This window comes from Gastrolobium bilobum, unplaced genomic scaffold (assembly GCF_033153095.1).
Source record: "Gastrolobium bilobum isolate Gb01-03AN ecotype WA unplaced genomic scaffold, APGP_CSIRO_Gbil_v1 utg4519, whole genome shotgun sequence".
Lineage (NCBI taxonomy): Eukaryota > Viridiplantae > Streptophyta > Magnoliopsida > Fabales > Fabaceae > Gastrolobium > Gastrolobium bilobum.
The window spans coordinates 188,431-210,508 of record NW_026898712.1 but is presented as its reverse complement, the minus strand read 5'-3'; the positions used below and the strand labels follow the sequence as shown (position 1 = coordinate 210,508).

The window sequence follows — 22,078 nt, the reverse complement described above, 5'->3', positions numbered from 1 at the left end:
TAAGAAAAGAAGTACCAATAACAGTGGTACCCAGAGTTTGCTAATTCATATAACCCTACGCGGAGTCTACACATTTTTATATGTAAGTAAAAAAATAAGTTATTTCTTATAATATAAAAAATATTAATTCCTATATATATGAGATGATGTGTAAAATCTGTGTGCATCCGATATTATTGGGAACAACACGTGGAGTACGCGTAAAAGATCTATAAGTCAATTTGATGGTGGGGTTTCACAGGGAATAATTCTCACTCAATAAAATAACATTGGAGATGATATAGTTAATTGTAGTTTAAGCTTTTAGGTATTGCCGTTGGGGTAGAGAGAGAAAGTAACAATGTCTTGGGGCTCCTCTATATGAACGATAAGGGGGCTGCGTGTAAAGTCTTATACATTTGTCATCACTTAGGGAGTGGACAAGTCAAGTCAAAATTGCTGCACCTTGGCCTGCACCTTCCTTGCACCCTCTTCTTCTCTCTCTAATTCTTCAACCTCTTTAAGGCTTCGATTTCCCTCGTTGGCCTTGTGAACACAACATAGTGAACCTACAACAACAACAACAACAACTAACACATAATCAAACACACATAGGTGTTGGTTGCTATAAGCCCACAAAAGTTGAGACAGATTTGGAACCAAATCATAGGAACCAACCAAAGATGGGTTTTTCATCAAAGGAAGAGAAATCCAAAAGGATATTAAGGGGTGTGAAGACTGTGTTCTTCTTGATCACCATGGTTATTTCGCTTCTTGTTTTATCAGCACCGGTTCTCTTGATTATTGCTGATGCACTTGTTCCTTCTGCTTTGCTCTCTACACTTTCACCTGCTTCTCTTTCCTTGGAAACTCTCTCTTCCCATTTCCACAATTACGATTTTCGATACTCTCTCATTGATATACCCCTCGTCTCCATTATAAGATCCTTCATTATATTCTGTAAGTATTTGTACATACATAAAAAGAGAAAGTTGCAATTTTTGAATTATTTTCAAGGACCCTTTTGAATTTTGAATATTGGGTTTTTCTATGTAGGTGTTTATAGTTTGTGTGATGGACCAAGACTTTCACGAGGACCCTATTTGGGGATCACGACTATGTGCTCTGGTTTGTCTCTGATATTTGTTTCGTTCAAAGCTGTTTACATCTTTAGCCATCGAAGTGAGTATGTTGGAGCCTCCGAAATAGCTTTGTTCGTGTGTTCTTGTGCGTTGGCTGTGGGGCATATTGTTGTGGCCTACAGAACAAGTTGCAGAGAAAGACGAAAGCTTTTGGTCTACAAAATTGACATTGAATCTGTAAGTGTCTCTTCCATATTCCAGAAACTTCAAAATAATTGAGTGTTTAGGTGGCAGATTAGATGATAAATTTGCAAAATTGTATAATTTTGTAAATTAGTCTCTTTTAATGAAAAAAAATAAAGATAATTTCCAACTTTTTTTTTATTGTTTTGGTGATCATGATGGGAAATAATGGGAATTTTAGTGAGGTAATGAGGTCCCACGTAAGTACTCAATTGAAGAATAAGGAAACTACATTAGGGGTGCTTATTTATTGGCGTCAGTATAGAAGGGTTGAAATCTCATTCTCTCTTCTGGAAGGTCAATACCAAATACTTAGATGACAATGTTTGCTTGTGGAGGACCACTAATTCTCCTCTTGAATGCTTGAACGCAGAATTCAAATTGGCCATTTATTTTCAGCTTTGGCAACATATCAGTTTGCTGACTTTTCGAGACAGCCAAATTGAGCTGGTTGGAAATTGGGGAGAGGATACTCATCAAATAGTCTAAAAGTGACCTTTCCCATTAAATTTACTTTTCCAAAACGGTTGAAACCTGCAATATTTAATCATAGTTTATAATTTTGATAAAATTATTTTGGTCTAGAAACATGCTGATTGTGAATTTGTGATAGAAATATGACTTGGTCTCACTCTCACATGTGAACCCTGTTTTTTTTTTTCTTTTCATTTTTTTTTTTCGGTTTGTTATTCAAGTCTCATTCGGCCTTGTGTTCAAAGAATCTACATAACATGGAACTAGCCACCCTTAATTGATTACCAAAGTTGACTGTATATAATTTGGGAAAAAGTCTTTTAAAATAAATTTGTTTTTAAACCAAAATAACTACTTAGGAAGAGTATTATTTTATAACTTACAAATATATTGGTATATTATTTGATCATGTGCATAGATGCTTTAACTTCTATTGATGTTAAATCTTGATTTTCTAGCCTTAAGATCATGGCCTTCAATATTGCCATCCCAATTGGCATTCAGCAAGTTGGAGGCTGCCCACTAACAATAATTAATGATAGGTTTCTCTCACATAGTCAGAAGATATAAACAAATTATTCATACGCGTGCTTCACATGTCATATTTACATGTTTATCTAAACAAACACAAAAGTGATGAAGTCATTAACCATGTTTTACTTTTGATATCTGTGCAGATTTCGGCTTGCAAAAATGGGTATCCCAGGTATCCGAAGATTCTTCAAGAAGAAAGAGTCAAATGAACCCACTATGGCACTAACAAATTATTGGAGATATCAACTAATAACCTATAGATTTTCAGCTAACAACTTCAGCTATTCATATTAAGTTCTTATGTGCGTCAAGGGATGCTACGGTAATTATCTTTTAAAGATGAACTGTTTTTGTTGTAAATTGAAATTGTGATTTATGAAAACAAAACCTAATTGCTACTCTTTTTCTCTTGTTACAGGTTTATCCTAAGGATACCCAGTAACCTTGACACCTAACACTGAATACAGTCTAGTTTGCACTTTACCGCTACCATGATACATAAAGTTGTTGAATGGTGTTTAGGCATATATGTAAACAATAGAGCTTCATCTTTGGCCATTATGTAACATTTTTTATATACATATATATTTTAATGTTTCACATTTTTTTAGTTTCATTTCCCCCCTTGTTTCGTGTATATCTTCTTTTTGTATATATATAAGTGTGAATGGATTGTTTGTACTGGTTAAATGCATACTTAAAGTATGAATGATTGAATTCGATTAATTAATTGTTGCATTAACTCAATGTTTTTGTCGTCAAGGGATTTATATATATCTTGTATAAAGCTTCCTATTTATTCTCATATTCTCAAATTTAAACTTTTGAAATAAATTCTTGATAGTTGAAAAAATAATCGCGTGATGTAAAATGAATATTTAAACAAAAGAAGAAAAAAATCAAATGTTAACTGACTTAGTTTTTTTTTTATTGGAAAAATAAAAAATGTCAAGTTTTGGCTAAATTGTTAATTTATATATGGGTTTGGTTTTTGCACAATCAATATAGATAATTATCTACATTGAGATCAAAACGATGTCGTTTTGGAGAAAAATTAAGATATTTTTGTAATTATAATTTATTTCAGAGTTATAATAGTTTTTTTCATTATAATTTTTTAATTTTTCAATCAAAAATAACATTGTTTTGAAAATAAATATAAATAACTTATCTATATTCACTATAAAAACGTTAAATTCCTTTATATATTTTACTAAATGAATAATATGAGATTCTGAATATTGCCTGACAAGAGAGAGAAGTCTATTTATAAAGCTTCGGTTAAAAACTCAATATTAAATTATTGTTAAATTTCTCATCTCTAATTTGAAGAGCATACCAAATTCAGTCTTACGTGTCCTTATAAAAATGGTGGTAAAAATAAAATAAAATAAAAGATAGATTTTATGAGAAAAAAACCAGAAACTATTTTTATGTGAAAAATTATATGAAATCTCGTAAACCTTAATATTTAATTAAGGGTATATCAAATTGGCTTTTCAAGAGGAGAAGAGTAAGTAAATGAGGGTTATCTCACCTGGTTATCCTTCCATTTATCATAATTGCATTTGATTCTAGATGTTTTTCATCCTAAACTTTGCAGTATAAAAGAGAATTGATAAGAAAAATGTCAAAAACATTAAAATATTACTATTTTAATAAATAATTACGAATACATAGCAGTTTCGAAACTATCTACGAATTTATTGCATTCATTTACGCCCAAATTAGGCGTGAATGAGTGCAATATATTCGTAATTAGGTTCAAAACGACAACTTATTCGTAATTAATTATTAAAATATATACAAATTTATATAATATTCTACCAAGTGTTTAGAATATTTATTTAATTATTTCTTTATTAATACAGATTTTTCAAATTGATTTTTGAGTTTAAATCACAAATTAAATATTTATTTTGTTTTTTTATTAATAATAATTTTTTAATTTTTTTTTGTAATACACTATATAATACAATTATTGTAAATTTAAATCGTGTTTGTGAGAGATAAAATATATCAAATGAGATGTCATTGCGTAGATCTCGAAAAGTTATGTGGAATCAAAAAAAAAATTACCTCATTCGAATATCCGAGTCAAAAGTTATGGCTTTCCAAAGTTTTACGGTTCGTAAGTTAACTTTTTTTGTCATGTGTCAACACGAGATGATTCACGCCTAAATTAGGCTTGAATGCCTTGATAGTCAAGCCTAATTTGGGCGTTAATAGTCACGCCTAATTTGGGCGTGAATAGTTATGCCTAATTTGGACGTGAATAGTTACGCCTAATTTAGACGTGAATGAGTGAAATAAATTCGTAAATAGTTTCGAAACAGCTATGTATTCGTAATTATTTATTAAAATAGTAATATTTTAATTTTTTTTTCTAAGAAAAATAAAAATTCCCATGAAAAGAAAGTCTCTCTTTCATATATTGGAATATTTTAGGATGCTAATAATAGAATTAGGGTTTCATCACGAACAATGGCCAAGGCTCTCTTTTGGGAGAGAATTTATTGTGGTCCGGGACCACTATTTTTTAGGTGGTTCCTTAGTGTAAATAGAATGGTAGAATTGGAAAAGAAGAAAAATAGCAAGAGGTAAAAAGGAAAAGAAAAATTAATATTGTGAGAGGGAACACCAAATCATTAGGTGGTACTGGAACATATTAAATATTTTCCTCTATTGGACCCCTCAACCCACGAAGAGAGAGAGAAATTTTTTTTTCAAATTATTCAAAATCAAACTAAAACAGATTACGACGTCGTTTTAAATCATCTAGGAACCCGCCAGAAAGAAAAAGCAGCAAGGGTTCAACTGTGAAGGTGGAGAAGGAGAACGATGAGGATCACGTTGGACTTGGAGCCGAACTCGGAGCCAAGCCGATCTCAAACTCCGAAAGACGAAGTCGAATGGGTCCCACTTCCCAAACACCCTCTCTTCACCGCCACCGCAGGCGGCGGTTCCGCCGCAACCGGCGCCGGAAACCTGCTGGCCTGGGACGGAGCCTCTCGACTCTATTTCTGGGATTCCAACAACAACTTCCTCCATCGCCTCTCTCTTCGACTCGGCGATCCAGATCCCATTTCCGTCTTCGCCGCTTCCCCCTCTAAGGTCCATTTCTTCTTTCTTTCGTTTAGGTTTTCGTAGAAATGTGAATCGAATTTGTTAAAATCGGCGATGAATTTCGATAGGTTTTGCAAGCGGATGTTTCGCCCACCTTTGATGTTCAGAAAATCTCCATCAACAGGAATGGAACAGCTATGCTACTTTCTGGTTCTGAAAGACTCTCTGTTATGTACCTCTATGGACGCACATCCAAAAAGGACGTAAACTTGATTTGCAGGTACAACTGGAAATCACTGAATATGTTTTCTCTCTATTGCTCCTTATTATGAATTAACTCTAGTTAAGCATGTTTTGATGTTTCTTCAATACTTGTCCTAGTCCACAGTTGTTGTATGTTACCTTATTTTATTTTATTTTGATTATCTTATTTCAGGACTATAACAGTTGGTTCTCAAGCATATTCCACCGGAAGCAATGATATTCGTGTATTAAAAGCGTTATGGCACCCTTACAGTGATACTCATTTGGGAATCCTTTCTTCTGACTCAGTTTTCCGGTAAGCTTTTTTACTAGAATAAATACTCTTTTCGTTCTTTAGCAAATTTTAGGATGCGCGCGCTTTAGTCCTAGCTAATAAAAAGGCTATTCGTGGTCTCTAAGAAATTCATAGTGGACCCATCTTAGTCCTTTTGAGGGACTAATATGAATCTTTTTTGAATTTGTGAGGGACCACGATTTCAACTAAATGGATTCATTTTGAATTTCTTAGAGACTACGAATAGTCTTTTTATTTGCTAGGGACTAAAGCGAGCATCATGAAATTTGCTGAGGACCAAAAAGGGTATTTACGCTTTTTACTATGTGGCTAGAGTGACCTCTAAAGCGTAATGTTGATTGTTCAGTGGGTCATCTTTCTTTTATGTTACACTAGGAAATACATTGGAGTAGCCTAAGAAGCATTAAGTAGTTAAGATTTGCTGAAATTCAGAACTTCGGAGACCAAACTTCATAAGGAAGGAAAGATCAGTTTGATACTGTAATATCTAACAAAATATTCAATAACAAATGCGCTACATTATTATTTGGAGTCTGTTAATGTCATCAACCTTAATAAGGGGATAACGAGCCTAGCTGATACATGCTACTATTATTTGTCTCCATGACGAAAATGAAAATTCCATCCAAACCATTAGCTGACATGTTTGACAGATAAAGATTCTCTTATCCTTATTTCTACTAATTAAATTTGACCATAACGTTTTAATTTTTTTTTTCTTGGCTTTTGACTGAATTTTTTTCACATGCATTATGTGTTCCTTAACCATAAAAAAATTATGTTTTAAGTTTAAACCCCAACATTTCATACAGATGCCTTCTGTTTTGTCTATATCTATTCTTTCTTGCTTGGATAAGAAGTTATTCAACTGAGTCTTATGTTGTCACGTTTCCCTCTAATTGCAAACTCATCTTTGTAGGCTTTTTAATCTTGCTGTGGATCCTTTGCAACCAGAGCAAGAATATTATTTACAGCCTGTGGAGCCAGGTAGATCCAGAAATGCCTCATCAGTGTGCCCAGTTGATTTTTCTTTTGGGGGAGATCACTTATGGGACCGATTTAGTGTAAGTTCTGCTGATATTCTTATTAACTTAATTTTTGGATACTCTTGGTCCATTTTTCCCCTTCAAAATCCATGATGTTAATCTTTTTGGTTTGTCTTAGTCCTATCATTTGCTATACATTTTCATTTCCTTGTTTTTGTCCAAGAGATTTTTGCTTTGTTACGTTGATCATTTGGTTACCATGTTTTGAGAGTTATTCATTATAGAACATACTATGACATTTGCTGTTTGGAATAAAGGTGTTGTTGATATTGATATTGATACTTTGAGATTCGTCAGATGTAAAACCATTCTAGAGCTTTCACCGAACAACTTTAGTTTTTGGAAGAGTTTATTATTGAGGCATCAACATGGTATGTAGCCTCTATGACCATGTGGATCCTTGCCTCCCCAATTGTTGAATAAAAGTTGAATTTCAGCACAATGGATACGGTAGGCCTATGCAATATATATATAACCATTCATAAACTTTCACGGAAGAACTTTAACTTTGGGGAGAGTTGGTCGGTAACAAGATTGTTCATTACTGGTAATTGCCTTATATTACACTTACATATGGTTGATTGTCCTTAATTTATGTAATGTTGTTCGGTTTTGGACTTTGGTGAACAAGTGTAGGTGTTTTCCTTTGATTTATGACAATATTTTCTTAATTTTTTTATGGTTAATGATCTAAATGTTTAAAACCTTTGTTATGAAAGGATTCATTGATGCTTTGGGGTTGCTGACTTTGTTATCAGTATGTATTAAAAACTACTCCCTATTTAATCTCGACTTGTTATTATTAAGTATTTTTGAACTATATTTCAATCTCTTGTGACTTTACTTTTCAGTTCTAAACATTTTATATTTTGTGCTATTGAACAGGTTTTAATTTTGTTCAGTAATGGGGATATCTATGTAATTTGCCCAGTGGTTCCATTTGGAAGGTATTTTACTGCTCATATTTCACCTATTCGTCTTCTTCTTTTGCTGCTAAGATATCATCAATATTTCCTGGATTATTTGACAAAAAATTGCTTTACTACATCTATGTCTTGCCCATTTTAATGCTCATTGGGTTCATGTTAGATGCAATTATTTTCTTTAAATTGCTCATATGCTACTCTCGATACTTCTACATTTGTGATGCTTTTTTGTCTGCTTATCTGCAGTCTCTTCAAATGTGAGTCTTTATTAGAAATATATAATGATGCTCATACATTTGGGCTAACATCAGCCAACTCGGTAGCAGCTAGTAATTCAAAGTTGGCAATCTCCTGGTTTGAAGCTACATTTCCCGAGTTACAAAACCAAGAAACTGAAGGAGACAACCTGTCCATGCTAAGAGCTCAAGCTTATGCTTTATTTGATGCATCTCTTGTCTTGCAGGTATACATATATTCTAAGTTAGACTTTTGTCAGTTGTATTATCAATAGACGGAAAATTGCCTTTAACAGTATGTTCCATATGCATATACTTCTTTCTGCTTTAATTTTGTAGGGACCTCTGCGAAGAGTAGGTCAGGGCAGAAATGAAGATTCAGTTAGTCGTAGTGCAGAATGTGAAGGTCGTGCAATTAGTTTTCTCTACAATTTAGTCAGCAAAGATTCTATTTTGGTGACTGCCTGGAGTGGTGGGCAATTACAGATAGATGCTTTAGCTGATGAGATCCAACCTGTCTGGAGTATCGGTAGTCCACCTCGTCTTCGTGTTGATTCCCATGACCAAATTCTTGGCCTTGCTATGATTTGTGAGTCGATTGCCAGCAGCTGTCCGGAGAAGCTTGATCATAATGCCTGGTCGGGTAATCCACCCCCTCTGCTGAGACTGGCTGTTGTTGATTTGGCTCTTCCAAAAAGAGCAGAAAGTAGTTATAATATTTCATTGTTCATTGATACCCTTATGCCAGAAAGAATATATTCCCTTCATGATGGAGGGATTGACTCAATAGTGTTGCATTTTCTTCCATTTACTAGTCAGACAAATGGAAAGGATGATACAATGAGAACACCTTCTGTGCATCCTGTTCTAAATACTTGCCAGAGTGGATGCACCTCAGAGCCTTCACTTTGTGGTTTTGTGTCATTGTCAGATTCATTTGGATATTCGTGGATTGTAGCCGTTACTCTTTCTCAAGAGTGTGTTGTGCTTGAGATGGAAACCTGGAACCTCTTGCTTCCAGTAAGTATTGAGATGGAGAAGAAACTCATTCAATCAGAGGGGGAATCAAAAGAGAGAGATATACCGACAATAATTAGCAAAGAACTACTTAGTGGGCCCAAAGAGGTACTTGTTCCTCGTGCCTCTCCAAGTTTGCGTTCTGTTGCTGCTGATTCAATTGAAGGCCGATCAACATTACATCAGTATTTCAGGCTGTTTCATGAAACTTATGTGGAGTATGCCCATAAGGTAGGACTACCATCATGTCCCAGCCTTTTAATGTTGGTTGAGTTCTGTTTCCTTATTTGGACCTTGCATATTTATCATATTTTCTAAGACTGGAGTAGTGGTAAAAATTGTTTTTTTGTGATTGAAAGGTCACAGAGATCGAATCCGGGAAACAACATCTTTGCAATTACGCAAGAGTAAGGTTACGTACAAGGATTACCCTCATCCACCTTCATTAGTCGGGGTTTAATGGGGAGTGGTTTTTTTATGGCATGAATATGCTGTTATTTGCTATTTCAATTGTATTCTCAAATAACATTTGACCTAAAATGAAATAGTAATCTTAGGCCAATAGTCATTGATATCTCTACTGAAAGCTATCAGCAATACCTTTATCCCAAACAAGTTGGGATCAAAGGCCGATGAACCCCCCAAAAATAATAATAATAGATTGAGGAAAAAAAAAGAAAAAGAAAAGAGAGAATATATTAGGTTAACATAATTGACAATAAATTCTTTCAGATGAAGGAAAGAGTTACTGATGATCACTTGTGCTATATCTTTGCATGAGATCTCTTTAGAATATATTAGAGCTTGTCTATTATTAAAAAATTATGTGAATTAAGTTAGTTCATTAAAAGTAGATGGGATTATACAAGCATATTTGAATACAGGTATGCTTTTTGTGAATAACAGTCGGCTCTTTCTGTACTACTAGGTTCACATGGAGCTCAAGCATCATGCACCTCAGTTGAAGAGAATAATTAATGGCCAATATTCTCGTATAGGTGATGCACAGCAGAAACTTTTGAAAGTTGAGGAGAAACAGTCTATATTACAGAAAAGGATAGATTGTGCAATTCAAATGCATGATTCCTTGGAAGAGCGCTTGCAACAATTAAGGAACTTGCCTTGCGCTCACAAAAAACCGCTGTCCACAGCAGAGCGACAGTTTAAGTCTGAGCTTGGTAATAGATGTTTGATCCCTTATTTTTTAGTATTTAACCGTTAATGGCATTTTGAATACCTTTTTTTTTTTCACATATAATCGATTGCAATAGTCATATGCTTCTTACATTATATCCTCCTGGACTTAAATATGTTATGTTCAGTTTCTCCTTTACCTATCGTCTATACCCCTCTGCATTATCTATTGTTATTCTCTCTACTGAAAACTTTTTAGAAGTACTTAAATCATGCCCTTATCTTTTCCAGACCACTTCAAGGAAGTTGAGTTGGATGCTTTGCATTCTTCTGTTGACGCACTAAGTGCAAGGCTGAGAAGGCACGCGCAAGCTTCTAAATCTAGTCACCAACAACAGAAAATATCAGGCAAGAAAATTTGTGCTGGAGATGATCAGTTATCCATGCTCAAATCATCACTTGAAAAACTTTCGCTTGTAAATACTGAAAATTCAAAGAAAGTTAAGGTTGTCGAGTCTACATTGAGAAACAAAGAAAGAAGCAGCAGAGAATCAAGCCTGCCTATACTTTAAAATTGTCCTATCGTATTTACTTTCTGTGGAAGGACGGGTGTGTTTCATAGGAAGAGATTTTGGAATTACTGTTAACATTTTGAAGTAGCAAAATTTGTATGTTGTATCTAACTCCTTTTCATTGTCAGAATCAGAGAAGAAATGCCGGGGTACCTTGGTATTTACTCTGTATTGAAGTAGAACATGCGGGAAAAGCTTTTCAATTTCCTTCTCGGAGGCTATTACTGCCTATAGCAAAAAGTACTTGGATTTTTTAGGGTATGTGCTGGTCCATACAGAGGTGAATAATCTCTTCCAACGCTATAATAATATTACTGCCTATACTGGCATAGTGTGAAATAATGTTAGAAGAGAGTCATCGAAGTATATTGCATAATCACAGTAAGAGTTGCCATCTTTGTGATTAAAATCATTATGCCTGCCCCAACTGAAGCATTCTGAGAGAATAAAACGGACGGGCAATTCTAAGCTATAAGTGATGGTATCTATATCAGTTAGGGAGCATAAAGCAGAATATTTTTCTCCTTTTTGGCTGATGAATGCAGAGTCGTTTTCAATCTGAGCAGCCATAGAAGGTTTCATTATGTGGTTCTCTGAAGTGGGATTCATTAAGAAAAAGTAAACAATCATAACCGTTAATAAAAAAATTATTAATTATGTCATAATATATTTAGAGTCCATGCATAATAAATTATTAAAATACCCATAAGTTTGCCTGGTTGTTTTGTTTCGATTTCGAAAGGAAAGCTAAAGTGGAAACATCTTGTTCTTATATACTCTTGGTTGGTCTTCAGGTACGTACAGGTCCAACACTGTTACATCAATGTTACAGTGCAAAAATCAAAGCAGGCCTATCCGTAAAATTTTCTTTACATCTGTTTGTTTTGTGTTATGGTAGCAAGTCAGCAACGAAGGACAAGAAGGCTTTAATAACCACCCTTAAATTAAATTAACTGAGGTCAAAATTCTGGCCGAATTTTCTGCGCAGCATTGCTTAGACAAAATTAATTAAGATCATATATATATATACAAACTGCCGAAGGAGTAGACATAATTTTATTAGTAATTATATATAATGAACATTAACTGGTTATAAACTGATCTACACTCCCAGCTTCTTTTTTGGCCTTCTCTATCTGTTTTGCTCAATTCTCATATCGCTCTATACATGTTCTGACTCTTCCCTACGCTTCACTATAATAGGATACCTCTTCTGCGTCCTTGTGGTTGGGAAAAACACCAACTTATCTTCCTCTGCAGGAACCCAACTGCCATTTAATTGAAGGGAGTTATTAATCTGCTTGAGATAGTTCTCTTACGTGTGTGAGAAAAATATATGGGATCCACACTTTAAAATAAAAGAAAAAAGAAATGAAAAAAACTGGCACAAAATTCGATGAGTGTATAGCTATCTCCAAAGAAATAAGAAAAATATTTTCCTTAATTGAAAGCATAACATTAGTGATAGAAGAAACTAGTTTTACTTGTTTTGAGTGATTAAACACTAACACTTGCACCTTAACTGTTTGTACCTGAAGGAAGTGACCATGCGGTGAAGGAAAACAGAAAGTACAACTCTGGCAAGCTCATAGCCAGGGCATAGGCGTGGCCCTCCACCAAATGGTGTATATACATTCCCAGGGCTTGATGCTTCTGAGTTACTCTGATCAATTTTGGTCACAAGCAAGCAAATGAAAAAATAGAAATCTAAGCATAACTTAACGTTAGATTAGTAATAAAGTGTACTGAGGTACCTGCCATCTCCATGGATTGAAGGTGCGTGCGTCTTTGAAATGTTCAGGATTTAGATGTACTGCACGAAATGATGCAAACACCTTCCATCCCTTAGGAATCGTGTAGCCTATTACAAGTAAGGCATTGAAACTATGTTATAAATTGAAATGCGCTCTGTCTCTTATATATAAGGGTCCTTTTTTCATATGTACCTATTCTCCGTTGATGTAGAGAGACAAAAAAAAATAGTTTTCCGATTATAACTATATAGTTCCGAAAATATATAATTATAAAAAAAAAAATTTGCAACAACATAAGAAATACATTTTCTTATATATAATTGGCTATAGTTCATTTACTTTGTTTTTGAGGTGATTTACCTTTGGGATTAGTGTTTCTTTTTTATCACATACACACACAAAAGTGTGTGAAGTTTATGTTTTTTTTGTTGTGTCTTCTCTTCACATTATCCCAAATAGGGTCCATACACTTTTATATATACTTTTATATATGTATAAGAGATAAAATTATTTACTATAACGTAACAAACATTAATCTACCTTTTATGTTGATGTCTGTCATTGCTCTTCTAAATATTCCACTGATTATGTTTGCCACCCTTAAGGTCTCGTTCACAACCTGTATCGCACAAAAAAGAAAAAAGAAAAAAAGTACAAGATTAGTAATAGACATTGATAAATTAATAGAACTTCTTGTTGCATTTAGTATCCGTAGTGTTTTTTACACATTGAGGACTGAGTTACATACGCATTGAGTAAAAGCCATTGACTTGTAATCTGTCCATTCCAGTGCTGCTTCTGGGTTACTCCTTCCTCTGATTTGGTCATGCTCTTCCTGCCAAACATCACAATCAGATATTTTAACATATAATTGAAGTTGGTCCTATATTTCCCATGCCATAAGACTGAACAAGTTCTGCACTAAACAAATTACTTTCTGCAAATGACGCATTGTGACAAGGGTGTTTTCGTCTTTCAACCACACGGACAGACCATAAGGTCAAAAGAACAACACGAAGCGTGCGCTTTGGATGTAATAATTTTGCCCCTACGTTCCACCAATGTCTCTCACATGACTTTTTCTTCTCTGCTTTTCTATCATGTTTCACCGGATAGGATATTGTACCCTTTCTTGTTTTTCAAGTAGTGCTATTTTCTAATATTGTTAGATCAGAATTTCAATTAACTGTTACTCTTTTTCTCTTTTTTCAAGATTCTCATCTAATAGTGTTATGCATGTATAAGCAAAGTAGGCATGAAAAAAAAAAATAGGCACTTATTTATTTTCCCTAATATATGAAATCTAGACTTAAAATTAAAACAATGTTTTGATATAAAAAAAATTATATAATGAATAGAAAAGACAATAATTTAGTCCCCATTTTCTTAGACCATGACAAGAAAAAGAATCGCATGATACTTCATACTTTTCCATTCTTGGATTATATTTGTTAATGTATTTTTTCTTAGTAACTCATAAAATTTTACTTAAATGTTTTGAAGGAGGACTCATACATTATATCAGTTGCATATAAAATAACAAATAAAATAAAAAAAGAAGCCAATCCTGGGTTAGGGTGGAGACCCTGAGGTAAAGAGGATCAGATAACGAAAATGAGGTTCAAAGGAAGCAACACCACACGGTGTAACGTGGAGGTGGCCATGGACATCGACAGAGTGGTGGGGTTTGTGGCAGCCACAACCATTCGGTCCACTATACCCCAATTAAATCATTTCATCATAAGTAAATAAAAAATCATCATTGATTAAAACGTGGTTTAAGAGTTTTTATTCGTATATCGAAGTCAAAAGATAAAAAAAAAAAGTATATATAAAATAAGGGTTTAGTGTTTGTCATTTTAAATAACATAAGTTATGTCATTTTAGGAGAGAGATAGACACATAAAAATGGAAATCATGGGAGAGAGAAAGTGAATGGTTTTTTTTTAATTTAAAATTTAAATATTTTTTTTTCTGTGTCTGTCTCTCTCTTAAAAGGACAGAGTGTTATGTCATTTAAAATGACAAACACTTTTCCCAAGTTTTATAATTCTCAAGTTACATGAGAATTGAAATCTTATGTTATAGAGAAAAAAAAACATGTGAGATCCATATGTTAGAAAAAATTATGTATAAGACTCACATTAGCACGAAAATTGAATGGTGTGTAGGAAGATTTTAATTCTCGTGTTGAATGAGAATTATAAAACTCATAAAATAAAATGTTTTGTGCCAAGAGTTATATATGTACCTTGAGCTGTGCTAAGGCTAGAGGAGTCTCGGTGAGGAACTTGACGGCAAGAGTCATTATGGTAGAGGTGGTTTCATAGCCGGCGACGAGCAATGCCAACATAAAATCCACAATTTCTTCGTCGGAGAAGTGGTCGCCGGAGGCCAAAAGTGCCCCAAGCATGTCTTTCTTTTTCTCTTTGTTTTCACTTTCTTTTCTCCTCTGCCTTACTATCAACGTTAGTGCCTCAGCCACCTTCCTTCTTGCCTACAATTTTCAATTCAATATTCACTTACATGCATTTCACCCCCATATTATTATATAATTACTACATTAAAAGAATGGTTTTATTAATCTCATGTTAAAGGAGATAAATTATTTCATATCATAAAAAGAGACTTGTGAGTTCCACCACTGAAAATAAATAAATAAATAAAATATGACACATTTATCGAAAGGTGTGTAAGGAAAGAAAACTTAGCTCATGCTAATATAGCATATAACAGAAGTTGCTGTCATTCGCAGCTTGATGATATATCAAATTGGGTCTATTATATAGACCAAGATTTACAATTGGTTACATCAGGAAATCAGCTAAACTTAAGGAACAGAAAGCATAAATCAAGCTAATCTATTTACATCAGGAAATCAGCTAAACTTAAGGAACAGAAAGCATAAATCAAGCTAATCTATTTACATCAGGAAATCAGCTAAAACTAAGGAACAGAAAGCATAAATCAAGCTAATCTATTTTAATATACAAGGTAACAAACCGTGATAGTTACAATCAGGATCCTAACAAATTAATGCTACTCTAATACTCCCCCTCAAGGTGGAGCATGGAGGGAGGAGATGCCCAACTTGGAAGTCAAAAAATCGAATTGTTTGGATCCAAGTGCTTTGGTCATAATATCTGCGGGTTGAGAACTAGTGGGGATATGTTGAGTAGAAATAGTCTTGCTGAGAAGATAGTCCCGAACAAAATGGCAATCTAACTCGATATGCTTGGTACGCTCATGGAACACTGGATTAGAAGCAATATGAATAGCAGACTGACTGTCACAAAACAGTTGCATAGGGGCTGCATGAGGAATATCAAGAGAGCTGAGAAAAGACTTTAACCAAATAAGCTCAGAAGTCGCAGCTGCCATGGCACGGTATTCAGCTTCAGCAGAGGAGCGGGATATTGTGTTTTGCTTCTTGGTTTTCCAAGAAATAGGAGAATGTCCAAGAGTAACAAAATAACCAGTGACTGATTTTCGAGTCAAGGGACAACTAGCCCAATCCGAATCACAATAGGCACGAAGAAGAAGATCACTGTCAGATCGAAGAAGGAGTCCTTGGCCAGGATTGGACTTAATGTACCGAAGAACACGAATAGCCGCATCGTAATGTATCTGCATAGGATGCTGCAAAAACTGAGAAAGTGTGTGAACTGCATAACTAAGTTCTGGTCGTGTAATCGTGAGATATACAAGACGGCCAACAATACGTCTATAACGTTTAGGATCATCAAACGGAGGTCCTTCAGCAAGAGCAAGCTTGTGATTGGGATCCATAGGATAAGCAACCGGTTTACAACTTTGAAGTCCACATTCCTTAAGAATATCCAAAGCAAATTTGCGTTGAGTAAGAAACAAACCGGTCTTGCTTCGAGCAAATTCAATGCCAAGAAAATACTTGAGGGGACCAAGATCTTTGATTTTAAACCAGGTTTGTAAATGAGCTTTGACACGGTCACAGAGAGAAGGATCACTACCTGCCAACAAAATATCATCTACATAGACAAGTATAGCAACATAATGGGAACCAGTCGAGTAAGTGAACAACGTATAATCAGCACGAGACTGAACAAAGCCGAAACTGAGGAGAGAACTACGAAGCTTAGCAAACCAATTTCGTGGGGATTGCTTGAGACCATAAAGTGAACGTTGAAGCTTACAGGCGTGACCAGACTTGGTTTGGGAGAAACCGGGAGGAAAACGCATAAAGACTTCTTCATCCAAATCGCCATGGAGAAAGGCATTTTGAACATCCAGCTGAAAAATGCTCCATTTTCGAGCTACAGCTACAGATAAAAATGTACGCACACTTGTCATTTTAGCCACCGGTGCAAAAGTCTCAGTGTAATCTTCTCCTTCGATCTGATTGTTCCCAGCAATAACCAGACGCGCTTTATAGCGTTCAATGGTTCCATCAGAATTGTACTTGATGCGGTACACCCACTTACATGGAATAGCTTTCTTACCAGAAGGGAGAGGTTGAATTTGCCAAGTATGATTGGCTTCCAATGCATCAATTTCGGCTTGCATGGCTTTCTGCCAATGAGGATATTGCATAGCCTCTTTAAATGATTTGGGTTCCAGGTTACTATCCACGGCGGCAAGAAAAATCTGATGGTGCGAAGAAAATAATGCATTAGAAACATAATGATCAATGGAATATTGAATACCTGAGTCGATTGGAGAAGTGGAGAGACGAGGAAAGGGTGTAGTCATTGTGTTGCATACATAATCCTTTAAATGAGATGGGGGACGTCTGGCACGCTGTTCACGAATATCTGCCACAGATGCAGTGTTGGGTTCTGTCAACGGAACCGGTGAACCAGGGACATCCGTGGATGAAGTAATAGAACCCGGAACTGGGGAGGACGAACTCCCCCTGTCATCAAGCTCCGCTGTGGGAGTATCAATAGCAGTAACAGGTGCCACATCATAATCAGTGAAGACAGCTTGTGGTGACGGTACATGGACAGAAGGTGCAGATGAAGTTGCAGCCAATGGAAAAATAGTTTCATGAAATAAAACATCACGAGAAACAAATATTTCATGAGTGGAGATATCCATGACCTTCCATCCTTTTTTGTTGAAAGGGTAGCCAACAAACACACACTTACGGGAGCGAGGAGCGAACTTGTCATGTGGTTTGGGTAAAACAGTAGTGTAACATAAACTCCCAAAGACCCGTAAGTGATCATACTTTGGTGGAGTGCCATGCAAAACTTCATAGGGACACTGACCACCAAGGAGTGGAGTCGGTGTCCTGTTGATGAGGTGAGCAGCGGTCAAGATGCATTCTCCCCAAAGAGATATAGGTAAGTGACCATCAAAACGCAAAGCACGAGCCACGTTGAGGATGTGACGATGACGACGTTCAACGCGTCCATTTTGCTGTGGGGTGTAAGTGCATGATAATTGATGATGAATACCGTAGGATGAGAGAGCCTCTTGGACTACAGATGACAAAAATTCAGTCCCATTATCACTCTGAATTCGCTTAACAGATGCATCATATTGGGTGCGAACCAAGTGGAGAAACCGAAGTAAACATGTGGAAGTTTCAGTTTTATTGCGCATCAAAAAAATCCAAACATGTCTACTAAAATCATCGACTACAGTTAAAAAATAGCGGGCACCAGTTGTAGATGCCATATGATATGGCCCCCATATATCACAGTGAAGTAAATCAAAAGGATGTAAACAACGTTTATTATTAATAGGAAAAGGACTTCGTGGTTGTTTGGCTTTACAACAAACGTCACAAGGAGCCAAATTGTTTGCATTGGAAATAAAAGGTAACAAAGATAAATAACGGGAAGATGGATGTCCTAGACGACGATGCCATAGTGCTGCAGAATCTGACGTACTGGCAACATGAGCAGAAGCTGATGATGCACACAATATATACACCCCTTCTCGTTCAACACCCGTTCCAATCGTCCTCTTCTGCTTTAGGTCCTGTATCAAACAAACAGAATTAACAAACAATGCCAAGCAAGACTGGCGCAGAAGCTGAGATACAGAAATCAAATTACAAGCCAACGAAGGGACATAAAGAACATTGGAGAGATGAAGAGAAGAGCCCAAATTAATGCTGCCACATTGCGTAGCAATATCATGAACTCCATTCGGCAGTCCCACAGAACAAGGAGAAATAGAATGCACATTGGATAGATAGGAGAGTGTGCCCGTCATGTGTTGGGATGCACCACTGTCGATGATCCAAGATGGGTGTAAAATTTTACCCGTAAGTTTATCAACTGGAGGGGCAGAAGAGACAGCCAAGGACATGAGATGTTGTAGAACTTCTGGTGTAAAATCTGCCATGGAGATGGATGCTGATGACGGCTCAGAAGGAACCGAAGGCAGAGAAGTATGAGCAGCCCAATTTTCATAATTGGATTGTCCACGGAGGATGACCGTGGTGAGAACAGCACCAGGATTGTCGGATGGGTGCAGGTAAAAGGGTGACTTAGAATCAGAAACCTTGAAGGTTTTAGGTGCGGAAGTCATGATGAAAAAAAAAAAAAAATGAAGGCTTGTTGATCGTCAAGCTCTTGATACCATAACAGAAGTTGCTGTCATTCGCAGCTTGATGATATATCAAATTGGGTCTATTATATAGACCAAGATTTACAATTGGTTACATCAGGAAATCAGCTAAACTTAAGGAACAGAAAGCATAAATCAAGCTAATCTATTTACATCAGGAAATCAGCTAAACTTAAGGAACAGAAAGCATAAATCAAGCTAATCTATTTACATCAGGAAATCAGCTAAAACTAAGGAACAGAAAGCATAAATCAAGCTAATCTATTTTAATATACAAGGTAACAAACCGTGATAGTTACAATCAGGATCCTAACAAATTAATGCTACTCTAATAGCATAAGAATAATTTTCTCTTAAAAGAAATTTAAAAAAAAGGAGAAATTCATAAGGTGCATGCACACCTTGATGGCTCTGCGGTAAGTGGTGGAGAAGAGAGGAAAGGGGAGAGTGAAGAATCCTTCAATCACAAGAACGTACTCTTTCCTTAGAGACTCAGTCCATTCATCAGGATCAAAGCTCATCAACTGCTTCACTGTCAACTCAAATGTTATCTGCAAGTAATTAACACCAACAGAACCAAAAATGTTGTCACAACAAAAATATCTATATCATCACTATCATTACATAAACATCTTTATCAATTAAGGGAATAAACAAATAGTAGTATTATTAGCGAAGGAAATGAAAAAAGCAACATGTCATATCATATATACAAAGATATTCATATATGTGCATGCTATAGCACTATATGATGATGACCTAATGTTTTATATATACAGAATAATAATTATCTTTGAAGCTGAAAAACCTTTTCGGTTAAGTTAACGTGATGTAAGGACTTGTTGTGAGCAAGGGAATTGGACACATTGTAGAATCTGAGTCCCCATCCCCATTTCCATCAAGTACATCACAACCATAGTCATATTCCCTAACTCATTAATTAATTAAATAAAACTTTCACTAATTAATCAACCCAAAATTGAATAAAATAAAAAAAAAATAAAAAAAAAAATACTCAAACAGAGAGAGAAGCTTTTAAACTTTCAAAGTGCTAGTTAGGCACTTGGACAAAAGTTGCTAATTAACTTTGAGCTCAATAAATATAAAAATAAACTAACAAACAAGATCCAGATAATAAAATCATGATGTGCAGAAAGCTGGTCCTGGTCCACCACCTCCCACACACACCCCATATGAAATGATGATGGTAACTCGAGCGATCCAAGGCCGAGTTGACTCAATATATATATATATATACATGCTAGCTACATGGAAATTAATTTGATTTGGGAAAGTTAATTAATTGGGCGGGATATTTTGACATCAGTGCAAAAGTTCACTGCTCACACTTGTTGATTAATTATTAAATTTTAATAAATTATAATTATTAGATTGACTGAAATTAATTGTTAAAATTTGGTGTGAAACTTTTTAGTTTGACACCGATATCAAAATATAATGTGTTTGATTAAATTTTATTTTATGTATTTCATTTTAAGAAAAGTTAATTGAATGGAATGAAGGATATTAATTAAGGGTCCCTAACCTTCTTGGCCTCCTCCATGAGAAAAACCCGGTCGGTCCAGGAATCCAAGTTGAGCCGGATGAGCCGGTCTATGTCAACCAAGAGATGATCCTTGATGATGGATGAGTTGGCGAAGCTCATGGTGAGTGAATGCATTCTCTTATGAAGTGAACCCTTCATCAGCAACAGAGAGTGCTTACCAAGCAGGTTCGATATCGAACCGGGGTAGCTACAATCAAAGAGCTTCCCTTCGTTCAGCAGAATGAACCGGTTCGTCTCCGGTTCGGCAGAGAAAACTGTCGGCTCGCCAAAAACGTGGGTGGTGAAGATTGGACCGTACCGGTTCACTCTCTGGTCTATGAAAGGCTCAGGGTTGTCACTCTTGTAAGCGGATATGAGCTGCAGGGTCTCTCCGATGAAGGGCAAGCCGAGGCTCCCCGGCGGTAGCCGGAGCCGCCGGTAACGGGATTTTCGAAAGAGGAAGAAGAGAAAGACGATGAAGATGATGATGACACAGAAAAACAGTGTTGAAAAAGAAGCCATTTGAATGTTTAGAGGAAGATAAATCCACCAAAAACAAGTGTTTATGTGTATATATATTGTTATATAGAGAGAGAGGGGGTGGTTTTACTCTTTAGAGAGAGAGAGAATTTGAAGTTAGTGAATGAAAGGACATTAATGGAGGATGAAAGAGCACACGAGGGGGTGGGGGTACCCTCTATTATGTGGTCAGAGTCTAGAAGATGTATGGGAAGAAATAAATGTGGTGATACTTTAGAATTTGACACTTTTTTTTTTTTTTTCTTTAAAATATTTTCTTTCTGTCTCTCAGGATAAGACTTTACGTGGGAAAGTATCCTTTTTTTTTACCTTCTTACTTCTTTTTCCTTTTTAAACTTTTCAATGAAGAATGCAAATAATAAATGGACAAAAAGGATAAATGTTGAATATATGTACTAATGTGTTGTTGTTGTTTTTTTCAATGTTTCCTTCTTCTTTTTTTGTCTTCTTCCCTCCTATATAAATCAGAGATTAATGTTTCTTATACGGTAAGAGATAAAATTATCTACTACACATATAAAAATATAAGTTCTGAAAATATTTTCAGTACTACAGATGTACCGACCACTCGGTACATCTTTTATTAAATACAGAAAAAGTAACATAATTACACTACCCTTACTTTTATGATTATTTCTTGGGAAAAAGAAATATCATTTAAAAGGACACAAGTTGTGTCTTTTTAGATAATTTACACAAAGTATGACCGGTCATACTTTGTGTAAATATGAAAAGTTGCTTTTTTTTCTCTCCTCAGTCACATTGCTGACGTGTAAAGTGAAAAAATAATAATTTTTCAGAATTACACA

General features: G+C 35.5%; 3 protein-coding genes across 7 annotated transcripts; 2 read left to right on the top strand and 1 right to left on the bottom strand.

Moving 5' to 3' along the window:
- Nucleotides 1-327: 327 nt before the first annotated feature.
- On the top strand, nt 328-2,991 carry LOC133318624 (uncharacterized). The gene is made up of 4 exons (XM_061520647.1): nt 328-939; nt 1,036-1,298; nt 2,456-2,634; nt 2,731-2,991. The coding sequence occupies exons 1-3, from the start codon at nt 663-665 to the stop codon at nt 2,519-2,521; spliced, it is 606 nt and encodes a 201-aa protein (XP_061376631.1). The 5' UTR covers nt 328-662; the 3' UTR covers nt 2,522-2,634; nt 2,731-2,991.
- Nucleotides 2,992-5,145: 2,154 nt separating this feature from the next.
- LOC133318588 (nuclear pore complex protein NUP88) lies at nt 5,146-11,097 on the top strand. 4 transcript variants are annotated; one of them, XM_061520599.1, is made up of 11 exons: nt 5,146-5,426; nt 5,507-5,658; nt 5,815-5,937; nt 6,857-7,001; nt 7,869-7,930; nt 8,156-8,372; nt 8,485-8,788; nt 9,077-9,393; nt 9,522-9,569; nt 10,091-10,340; nt 10,588-11,097. In XM_061520599.1, the coding sequence occupies exons 1-11, from the start codon at nt 5,154-5,156 to the stop codon at nt 10,866-10,868; spliced, it is 2,172 nt and encodes a 723-aa protein (XP_061376583.1). In that variant the 5' UTR covers nt 5,146-5,153; the 3' UTR covers nt 10,869-11,097. The 4 variants fall into 4 exon arrangements, with proteins under 4 accessions (XP_061376583.1, XP_061376581.1, XP_061376582.1 ...); XM_061520597.1 differs by having other exon boundaries at nt 8,485-9,393; XM_061520598.1 differs by lacking the exon at nt 9,522-9,569 and having other exon boundaries at nt 8,485-9,393.
- Nucleotides 11,098-11,811: 714 nt separating this feature from the next.
- Nucleotides 11,812-21,426, bottom strand: LOC133318590 (3beta,22alpha-dihydroxysteroid 3-dehydrogenase). Of its 2 annotated transcripts, none has more exons than XM_061520602.1 (8): nt 20,730-21,426; nt 19,585-19,734; nt 14,874-15,119; nt 13,371-13,457; nt 13,163-13,241; nt 12,615-12,729; nt 12,401-12,529; nt 11,812-12,136 (listed from the first exon to the last, which is right to left on the bottom strand). In XM_061520602.1, exons 1-8 carry the CDS (start codon nt 21,249-21,251, stop codon nt 12,031-12,033), a joined length of 1,434 nt encoding a protein of 477 aa, XP_061376586.1. In that variant the 5' UTR covers nt 21,252-21,426; the 3' UTR covers nt 11,812-12,030. The 2 variants fall into 2 exon arrangements, with proteins under 2 accessions (XP_061376586.1, XP_061376585.1); XM_061520601.1 differs by having other exon boundaries at nt 12,401-12,531; nt 12,623-12,729.
- Nucleotides 21,427-22,078: the final 652 nt, after the last annotated feature.